This window comes from Juglans microcarpa x Juglans regia, chromosome 3S, assembly GCF_004785595.1.
Source record: "Juglans microcarpa x Juglans regia isolate MS1-56 chromosome 3S, Jm3101_v1.0, whole genome shotgun sequence".
NCBI lineage: Eukaryota > Viridiplantae > Streptophyta > Magnoliopsida > Fagales > Juglandaceae > Juglans > Juglans microcarpa x Juglans regia.
Genome location: NC_054599.1, coordinates 18,783,227 through 18,794,381, shown reverse-complemented (window position 1 = coordinate 18,794,381; position 11,155 = coordinate 18,783,227). Strand labels below are relative to the sequence as shown.

The window sequence follows — 11,155 nt, the reverse complement described above, 5'->3', positions numbered from 1 at the left end:
GGAAAGCTTTGATTCCTCCTGGCACCTTCAATCCCAAATTCTCTTCCATTTCTTGTCCTTTTCACATTCTCTAGAGGTTTCACCTTTAAGAGCTCTTTTTCTGCCTTGCTCTACAAAGTATGCACTCCTCACAATGAAAGATCCCTTATTAGAAGGCCACCAAATCATTCTGTCATCTAAGCCTAACTTACTCAAACTGATTCTACAAATTAGATCTGCTTCCTCCTTTATGAAGACTTCCCTCACCAATTCCTCATTCCACCCATTTCCATCGTAATTCAATAAGTCATAGACCCTTGCATTGCTGTCAAGAATCTTAATAGGAGATTGAACACTGAATGATGATGGAGAATTAAGTCACTTGTGACGCCACACATGGATGCTCTTTCCATTCCCAACTCTCCACCTCAGCCCCTCTTTCCATAGTCACACCTCTTGTAAGACCACTTGCATCAGAATAATTAAGTAAAGAGATCAATTCTTCTGCACATACTAAGAACAGATAAGGGGAGATGGGATCCCCTTGTCTCAAGCCCCTATTTGGAACAATTCTCCTCCTTGGCTGGCTTACCATTTATTAAGACTGAGTAACTCACTGTTGGCACACATTCCATGATAAGATTTATCCAATTTTCACATAATCCAAGTTGTTTCATAACAGCCTCTAGGCAACCTCATTCGATCCTATCATATGCTTTAGACATGTCTAACTTGATAGCCATAGATCCAACCTTACATTTTAATCTAGTCTTTATAGCATGGAGGGCCTTATAGGCCACCATAATGTTATCAACAATCAGCCTTCCTGAAATGAATGCACTTTGTGTTGAGGAAATAACCATTACTAACACCTTCTTAAATCTGTTAGCCAAGTCTTTAGAAGCAATTTTATAGACTATGTTGCATAGACTGATAGGTCTATATTCACTAACCACATCTGCATTTTTAACTTTAGGAATAAGGGCTATATAGGTGTAGTTTGTCATTCTATCTATCCTTCCTCCATTTAAGAACTTCAAGATAGCTTCACACACCTTATCACCCACAACATTCCAATGATTCTGATAGAAACAAGCCCCTAAACCATCTAGTCCAGGAGATTTCAGTGGGGCCATTTGTTTGATTGCCAATTCAATTTCAGCTCTACTGAATTATTTTGATAAGCTTTCATTCATCTCCTCAGTCACTCTTGGCTTCATTACGCTTAAGCAATCATTTAACTCCTCTTGAGATGGTTCTGTAGAAAGGAACAACTTCTCAAAATAACCATTAAAGGCGTCTTCTATATCCTTCCTGCTGGTCAACTTGCATCTTTGTTCATTGTAGATTTGAAAAATCTTCTTTTTTCTCCTCTCATTGGCACAAACATGAAAATATTTAGTGTTTCTATCTCCATGTTTGTATCAATGCCTTTTAACCCTTTGTTTCCACTTCAAATCCTCCTGCTCAAGCAAACCATCCAACTCTTTTTGAATTTTTCTGATCTCAGTAATATTATGGCTCCCGTCATCCACCTGTAGAAACTTTAAAGTTTCAGATTTTTCATTGATCTCTTTCACCTTATTCCTCCATACGTTTCTGCTCCACCTCTTCAAAGACTGTACACCCATCAATTGACCTCTTTAGTTTCTCAAAAGGTCATCTTCCAAAGTTTGCTTGCTTCCAGCCCTCCCTCACCACTTGCTCACAATTTGTTTCTGTAGCCCACCATGCCTCATACCTGATGTTTTTGCCACCATATATTTCAGTCCCATCTGTTTGTGAGTAGCTCAATAGTACAAGTCTATGGTAAGAGCTTTTGGCAACTAAAGTCTCCACATTAATCTCCTTATGAGCCTCAATCGAATCTTTGTTAGCAACCACTCTATCTAGCCTTTCTTTTGTAAAAGTGTCATCTCCATGCCTATTGCTCCAAGTGAATTTGTCTCATTTTCACCCTAGATCAGATAACCCTCCACCCTTCAATGCATTCCTAAAGCTATTTATCAAATTATCTCCTCTAGGCCTTCTCCCTTCCTTTTCATCATTGGGGAGTATTTCATTAAAGTCACGAATGACACACCATCTATTATTACAAGCAGGCTTGAGAGAAGTTAACCAATTTCAAGCCTCTTACCTCTTACTTCTTGCTAGTCTCGGGTTGCCCATAAAACCCTGTTAAGAGCCATTTTCCCCCCTTTCATTGTCACATACCCATGCGCTTATGTGTCTTTGTGTAAAATTCAGTATCTCCACTATTCCCTCCTTTTTCCAAAACAGCACTAAATCACCCATTCTTCCATTCAATTTCACCCCAAAATAGCTTGCCATTCTTAGCCTCTTTATGCCATCTAGTCTGTTTGTTCTCATTTTGGTTTCCATCACAAACACCACACTAGGCAACTTTTCCTCCACTAAACAGCAGAGGTCTTGAACTGTCCAAGAGTTGCCAATCCCTCGACAGTTCCAACTTAGTATTTTCATAATGCTTGGTAGGGTTGTTTAACAGCCCCTGTCAATCTTTCTTGTAGCTTTCCTTCCCCTTCTTTAGACAATTTTTGCTTCTTTTTTCCCACCCCCCCTTTATGCCACACAGCTCTCCCTCACAAGGCCTTTTAGTTGCTCAAAATGGCTCAAACTCCCACTCCTATTGTCCACAGCTCGATCCTTTCTTTTCCAGGATTTTCCTTTTTTAAACATATCCTTTAATACCTCATCCTTCTCCACCCTCACCTTTTCTATTGAAACTATCTCATTAATCTAAGTTTCCTTCACAACCTCTTTTACTCTCATCTCTTCTTTTGAACCTACCTCAGTACCCTATGTCTCATCTACAACCTCCTCAGACCTCATAACCCCATTAGTGTCCTTGAGATCATTGTCACCCCTGGATCCCTTAGCCGCTTCACTCAATTTCTTTTCAACCTCTTCAGTAGCATTACTCCCCACTTGCATCATCCTCTTTTCTTCTCTCAATTCCTCATTTCCTCTATTATAGCTCGACTCCACCTCTTCCCCTACTTCCACCCTCCAAGACCTCATTCTTCTGTTAACTCCATTGTAATCATAACTACTCTTCCTCCTCCCCATTGAGGTAACTCTCAACCAAGCCCCTAACTGCTCCTCCTTTTCATTACTCCCTCCACTCAAGTCTTTTCGCTCACTACAACCGTTAGAATCATGAATGATTCTACCACATGAGAAGCAAAGAAATGGTAGCTTTTCATACCTGAATGGGATCCACAAGCTATTGCCCTGAGCTGAGATAGTTCTTCCCTTGCCAGAGGCTTTGTTAGGTCTATTTCTATAAGAACCCCTAGATAGTTGGGCAGGTTCTTGTCGTCCGTCTTTATTGACAAACAATAGAAAATCATATGTGCATGAAAGGGACACATTTATTTTGATGTAGTGCGGGAGTTCTATATATATTCAAATGTGGGAAATACCTAACTCTGAGGATAGTCATATCATATCTATATGTGGAGTGCAGATAGAGGTCTCCACAGACACCATTACCAAGCTCCTACAAAACCCTTAAGTAGCTGAGGCATCGGCTACCATGGAGGCTGATAAGATGCAGGCCGGACGCTGGGGTCATCTACAAGATGCAGGACGTTGGGGTCATCATTATACATATAAAATGCTACCCCGTCGTCTGACAATGATGACTCTGTGGGTGATATTGTTGATAACTATAATGAGGACTTTCGAGCTCTCATAGGGGATTACCACATGGCATTCGAGATGAGTAATTCATTCATTAATTAGAACACCTTACTTCCATTTTTTGGATGCTGCTAACTCATAGTTATAACAACAAACATATACCCAGTGGAACATAAGGCCACGTATCTCTACCGGCAATCTACCATTTGCATGGGGTACTACTTAATTATTAGCTGCTTGCTATTGTAGCGAGGGGTGGCCTCACATGCCTAGAGTAGTTGATTGAGCAGATAGGCCCAATCAGCATATATGTTTGTCAGGAAAATGTGGCTCCAAATTAGGATGTTGCACCACCGACCCAAACTAACCCCAATGTTGATAACCCCGTACTAGCTAGCGAGGGTAGACGTGAATTGCTTGGGTTGATTATATGATCGATGTTAGAGATCGTACAAGCATTGAAAAATAGATAGACTTTTCGGACATCTTTAGAGGACCATATATCCAATCTTCTCGGTCATTTAGACATCCTAAACATAAAAGTCATTAGGTCCACCTCACAACTTCATGAGTTAGGCAGCAACACCTTTTGAGTTGCGCACTTTGGGTACTTTTTTTCCCATCATTGTATACTCTGCTATATATATAATGTGATGAAAAAATTAGTTATGTTTGGTTTTCTCTCTCTAATATTGCAAGTGTTTATTTTTCTTTTAAGAGTATTTCTATTTTCTAATTTTTTATTATATATTTAATGTTCACATATAATAAAAATACATTCAGATTTTTTTGGTTTATGTTTGAAAGTAATAGTACTACACGTTCGCATAGACATGCATTGACTAAAGTCATGTCCCAAAAAGTTTTATTCGAATGCCAAATATAATTAATGTTCGAACGTTTGTTTAAAAAAATAAAATCAAGTTTTAAAGATGGTTTGGGAAAACTGTCACAAAAATTCATCTTTTGTCACAAATTTTCATCCATCACAAAATCCAAATTTTGTTTTTGTACGTACCCATATATAACACAGTACTGCTGCTTTGCTTTCCGGCCTTCTCCCTTGACAATCCAGACATAAAAATATATAAATTTATATTTTAAACAGCTACATGACAACAGCTGCTGGCATTTTTCCGTCATCAATCTTTTGTTTCTTTCATCCTCTTTTTCATATAAATTACCTCCCCTCAAAACTATGAGGATGGAAACTTTAACATATCATTGAAAGCATTTGGGTAAAGAACTAACCAAGGCTAACAGGGTAAGCCTGGTTTGCAGCTAAGTGTACCCGAGAAGCGTGTGAGTCTTTTTACATAGGTTCCAGGTCTCGATTTGATCACATCCAACCTTGAGAATGGTTTTTTGTCGAATTCAGTCCCTGATTGAACAAAGAACGCACCATTCATCATCAAATCTCCATCGGACCTCCATGTCCAGCTGCTCCACTCACTCTCAGATGCATAGTCTCTCTTGGTCACCTTCAAACGTCAAAGATATTGAAGAATTTGTTAATAACTTAAAGTCACCATGAAAAAAGAAACACAATGATTTTAATCATTTGTTGGTACTCTGATATACTTTGGGTCATATGTGTGTTTGTGTTTTAAAATGGTATCATATTGAAATGAGATTAAAGAAAGGATCACTCACAATTCCAGCACTAAATCACTTCACGGTTTGATAACAATAGTATGGGAAAAAGCAAAAAAACGGGGGGGAGAGAGAGAGACAGAGAGAGAGAGATGGAACCATAATTAATGAAGTTTTTTTTTTTTTTTTTCATAGGCATACATACCTCTTTAGCAGACAGGTTTGGAGGAGCAATGAATCTGTTACCCTGACTGATAATGGTAGGATGGCTACTACCACCAATGGCATACATAAGCCAATGAGTATAGTCATTGTTAACAACATGGACGAACCCCCATCGGCACCTTGGCATTCGCTGCACCAATCCCCTTCCAAAGTGATTAAAGGCAACTGTGATTTGCATTATCTCGTCACCAGAAAAGCTATCGCTTGCACCAAACAACATCACCTGAATCACCCTTTGAATTATCAATGATGCGCATGCCTTTTTGTGATCTTTCACTAAAAAGTTAAATCATCATCCTAATTAATTGTAATCTAAACCAGATTTGTTTGGTAATTTTTAATAGTAATAAATTTAAGCTGTTTAGCTCAGGTACGTACTGTTTTCTTTTGGAAAAAAACAAATTATAAGTGAAGATTAATGGCTAGCTAGGTTACCTCATTGTGGTTGGTAAAATGGCAGTTGGAGATGGTTATAGCAGTTGATCCCATAATGGCATCAATGAGACCATCTTGGCATTGAGACATGGAAACATGGTCAATCCAGATGTTGGATGAGCCAAAGATGGAGATACCATCGCCATCACTAGGTGTCCTGATACCGACATGGTTCATAGCATCCCTGATGAGTCCACCACTACCGGCGTAAATGTTATGGATATGGATGTTATGGATGATCACATTTTGCACGAACTGGATGGTGATGCCGGCACCATAAGCGATGCGCACATTGGCTCCCCTAGCATCAATGGTTTTATTGCTGGTCATGATCAACTCCTCATGGAGCCTAATGATCATGCTGCGTTCAAAGATAATCCAGAGGGGCCCATCCTGTGTAACGGCATGTCGGAGGGTTCCGGGCTTGGGATCCACTAGGTCGTCGTCCGAGGAATCAGTCACAACATAGTAAGGACCATATTTTCCACCAACAGTGTTGCGGCCAAAGCCGAGCACGCAGTCAGTTAGCTTCTTGCGATTTTTGGCCCAGTTTGGGTCACACCTCCAGCATCTATCAATGGGGTTGGTGGCCCTGCATGGACCCGTGTTCTTCTTTAGGTTTCTTCTCGTGTTGTTGCTCCCAGTCAGAACCCTACGCACCAAAAGAATGACAAATTAGTACTTAATATTTGTAAGAGAAGTTATAGATATCGGACTGTATACTATATGATGATAATTTTATTCGGTACGTAGCGATATTGATACGTAAGAAACCTACGCACTTGTTGACATGAAAGTTGAGGTCGCTAGTGATTTTCTCAGGATGTGGATCATAGGCCTCAAGGGAAGCCTTTCGGGCCTCCACAGCTCGTTGCTTCCAGTAACCATCCAATGGAACGAAATTGTCAGCAGCAGCATGAAGGGTCGGGATAATCACAACAAATGACACCAAAAACACACGGAGCAAGACAATATTTTTGCTAACTTCTGCCATTAATAATGCTTCTGCGTGTAAAATATGTATTTTTTCTTCCCTTCAATCAATCACCGGCAATGATCTTGCTGGTGGTGGAGGTCATCAAGGTCTAGTGATGCTGGCCAAAGGACTAACGAACCCACGCGGAAACCGATGTTAATTTAATGTATGGATAGTTTTAAATACAACAGAAAAGAGTCTAAAACAATTGATGAAGTTGGAGAGGGTTGAGGCGGGAAGAGTGGGGAACCGCTTCCTATCTAACGTCATAAGAATGCCATTTTTAGCTATTGAAACTAATATTTGCTGGCTGGCTTCTTGAAGGTCATGAATGCATGGTTAACAATATTTATGCTAGCTAGCTTCTGATCTCTATGTCTAGTTGCCGTTGGCACTCTGGTGCTAATTTAGCTCCATCTATTGATTCCCTGTATCTAGCTAGCTAGGAGTACCAATAGCATGCATGCAGCTACATATATAATTAACTAATAAGAAAATGATTTATGAGATATATATAGTTAATTCAGTGCCACTGTTTATAAGTCATAACGATAATATTGCATGTCTTGAGTTCATTTAGGGAACAAACTCTTATGATCTATTGAATATGAATCCGTAAGCACTCGCTAGAATTTGTTTAAGGTTTTTATTTTTTTTTTTTTTTTTTAATGCTAGTTATTGGCCTATGGGTGTATATGCCCCGACCTTTGAAAAAGTGGGTTTTTTATTTTTATTATTATTATTATTTAAATGGGTCCATTTTTTCAAGGGCATGCACGAGACTTGTATGCTGATCTGGACGAGACTTGCATACCCTTCACGCGCGCAAATTATATTTTTTTCTATATTAAATATAATGGTGAATGAGGTTTCTAAACTAACTTGTGGACTTCAACGGGTAGAGAGATAATACATAAAATGGACCTTACAACATTTATTGAGCCTTTAAATACTTTTAGAAAAATTTATATAGGTAACAATAAATGTTGTATGATCCACTTTATATACTATCTCAATTATACTCAAGTCCAAAAGTTTATGTACAACTTAAAGAGTCTTTTTTCTTCACATGATCTATGCGATGATCAGGTCCGTTTAAATCCCCTGGCCCCCTACAAAAAGTTAGAACATGATCAATCGATATATTGTCACCATTACTATAGTTTAGAGGAAACGTTATATTATTGCAAATCCCTTTCATAATCTATATATACCATAATAAAAGATCAGGTAGTTGCATTAGATATATATAGCGATTTATGTCCTAAAGTGTGTTTTGCTTTTTTAGTGCCCGTTGAGATCGAATTGTTGTGGGTAATAGAGTTTTTAACTGTGAGTATTGCTATTCTAAAACCTCTACACCACATACAGGTTTAAGAATATAATTTTTCTTACTTAAATAGTAAGATTTGATTTGTATTCTATTTATAAACTGGTGTGGATAACACAACACACATATATAGTAAATTAGTACTTATATGTCATAATCTTAATTGGAAGAAAAATTTTAAAATTTGAATCTTACAAATCAAATCTTACCATTTAAGTGATGTGGATGGTATGCTTTACATACTGATTTGATAATAGAATAACTCTTATAATTACTTAATTGGGAGTTGTGTAAAAATTATATATTAGTCGTCTTTTTATCATGGTTTTCCTTCAAAAAAACTCCTTCATGGCTTGCCTTTCTTCTTCCATTTTTTTTTTTAACATGTAATTGAAAGTTTGTCTCAAGAGTTGGGGTTTCTCACTGGGGTGTGGAATCAATGTTTCCCAAATATGCAGTGGGAATATAACCAACCGTACGTGTGATGTTCCTAAACTTGAACAAGTGAAATATGACACCTATTATTCTAACAAAGAGGTGGCTTTCCAAGTAGAGTCATTTGATAGTGTGGGGAGCAGATAAAGAAGAAGAGTATCCATGTGATGTTCCTAGAGGCCACGATCATGTAGAGGACAAGTTGGGGTCAAAGGATCCTAAGGGGCAGCGAGGAGAAGTTATTGAAGGGTCGGGAAATTAAAGATAAAAATGCTAGATAGATAGATAGAAAGGTCTACCAAAGAAATGCTAGCTGCATGCATTTTGTTAATGTGTTTACCTGGCCTTTGCATATCAAAGGTTTAAGCTGCACGTACGGAGAATCAAGCACGTGCTTCGCATGCGACCTCCAAACTAGTTAGATAAAATGATTGACTACACATCTCATACAAGAAAAGTCATTGAACGATCACGATAAGTATGTGAATCGTATATATAATTCTATGATATTTCTCGAGAGGGTGATAGCTTGGATACTGATCACCTGTCAATTGCTATGGTGCAGCTGGTCAGTACACTTCCTCTTTTTCATCCGTTTCTCATCAACTCCCTAAAGCTTTAGTGGGAAACCTTATATGACGTATTAATCCTCGTCTCTCCAATTTTCGACATTGAGATAATTTGTTTCTAGTTTTAATATTGCTTGAAGCCCAAAGGATTTTTACTACTAGGAAAAACCTTCAACCTGGATTCGATGTAAAGCCAACCTCGATCGACACCTCCCAATCACATGAGATTCATGCCACGTTGAGGGTTTCTAATTGGAGAGACCATGTGGTATAAAACTTAGTTTGCGAAATGTTGAGTGTACTTGAGAAAAACTTACAAAAAACTTAATTATCCATGTGTCAACTATTGATATACTACAGATTATGAAATTTGAATTTGAAAAGAAAACTGATAAAATGAGTTTTGTAAGTAAAATTGTAAGTACATATATACAACATTACTCAAACTTAGTTTACACCCTATAATCTCCATTTGTTAGATCAATATCCTATATTTTCTAATTAAAGCTAAACCACAATGTAATTTTCATATTCTAAAACCCTAAAATATAAATTTCAAATTATAAAATTATAAACATCGCACTAACCCTAAAATATTTTGTTACCACTACTAGCCAATTTTGGCTAGCTGTCTCTCGAGGTGGCAGTTTCCACCATGAGAGTGGCCAAAAAGTCACTTCGGCCCAATGTGACAATTGATCACCCCTCATCAAAGCAAAATTGGCCGGAAAATTGCCAACGTTGATCAAGAAATCACTAACGTCGGCAAGATTTGGTAAGATTGGACGAATCCGACAAGATTAAGTGGATTGGGCCTGATTGTGGCCTCGCAACAATGCTGATAGTTGGGGTGTTCCCAGCCACCCTAGGCAGTGGTGGTTTGTGGTGAACCCCTGCTCGAGGTGGTTATAAAATGTAGATGATGACTACAATGTAGCTCCACAATGTAGTGAGCTGATGGAGCCAAGAAGGCTGTTTCTTGTTGGATTTGTACTCCTTTCCATGTTAAATTCCCAAATGATGATACTCAGAGGTCCATGTTTCTTTCATACAATGACTTCAAGAATGGAGTATCAACGTTTTTGTTTTTTATAATTTGGACTTATTTCAAATTTAGGCTTTAATCATGTGTAACCCACTTCTTTTAAAAATCTAAGAGAAGTTGACGTGTCAAATTTTTATTAGAATTGCTATTATGCTGCCCTAGTTATACCACTCATTTTGCCCTATTGACGTGGCACTACTATTTGCTACCACGTGGTTTATTAAAAAATAAAAAATATATATTCAAAATAAAACAGTCCGAAAACTTAAAAATGAAACCCTAGGTCCCCCTATCTCTTTTATGTGTGTTTCTAATTTTTTTTTAATAAACCACGTGGTCACGTCAATGGAACAAAGTAAGCGGTATAACTAGAGTAGCATAGTAGCATTTCTCATTTTATATTGGGTGGCATAAAACCTGGATTTACACCACATACGTATCAAAGATAAACTCTAAATACTATTGTAGATTTTAAATTTTTATGAAGGCTTAGTTTATTTAGGTCGTGCATGCTATAAATGCCCTAACTAAATCTATGGATGGTCAAGGAGAAGTTTCAACTTCCATGGGAACTCCAAGCCTTTGAATTCTACTCAGCAGTCCTATACTATATACACTTGCTGAAAAAAATAAAAAAGATAAAGATTCATGTTTGTAAGTATGTGATATAAGGCCGTTGAATAGAAAAACTCCTGTAATATGGCATTTCTCCGCCACACAGTGCACACCAACCAAAAGGTCTTATTATTGTATAAATGGTTAATTGCTAGTTGGGCTACATTCTGATTGGTTTAAACCAACAGATTTAGCAATTCTGTTATTAGTTTATTAGGCCCATTTCAAAGTATAAATGGTTTAATAAGACTTGTAACGAGGGATTCTGAGTTTTGAATGTAAATTTC

The 11,155-nt window shown here is 37.8% G+C and overlaps 1 protein-coding gene across 1 annotated transcript; it reads right to left on the bottom strand.

Moving 5' to 3' along the window:
- Window positions 1-4,578: 4,578 nt before the first annotated feature.
- LOC121256930 (pectate lyase-like) lies at window positions 4,579-7,042 on the bottom strand. The gene is made up of 4 exons (XM_041157738.1): window positions 6,681-7,042; window positions 5,899-6,550; window positions 5,444-5,686; window positions 4,579-5,126 (listed from the first exon to the last, which is right to left on the bottom strand). The coding sequence occupies exons 1-4, from the start codon at window positions 6,890-6,892 to the stop codon at window positions 4,902-4,904; spliced, it is 1,332 nt and encodes a 443-aa protein (XP_041013672.1). The 5' UTR covers window positions 6,893-7,042; the 3' UTR covers window positions 4,579-4,901.
- Between the last annotated feature and the right edge of the window lie 4,113 nt (window positions 7,043-11,155).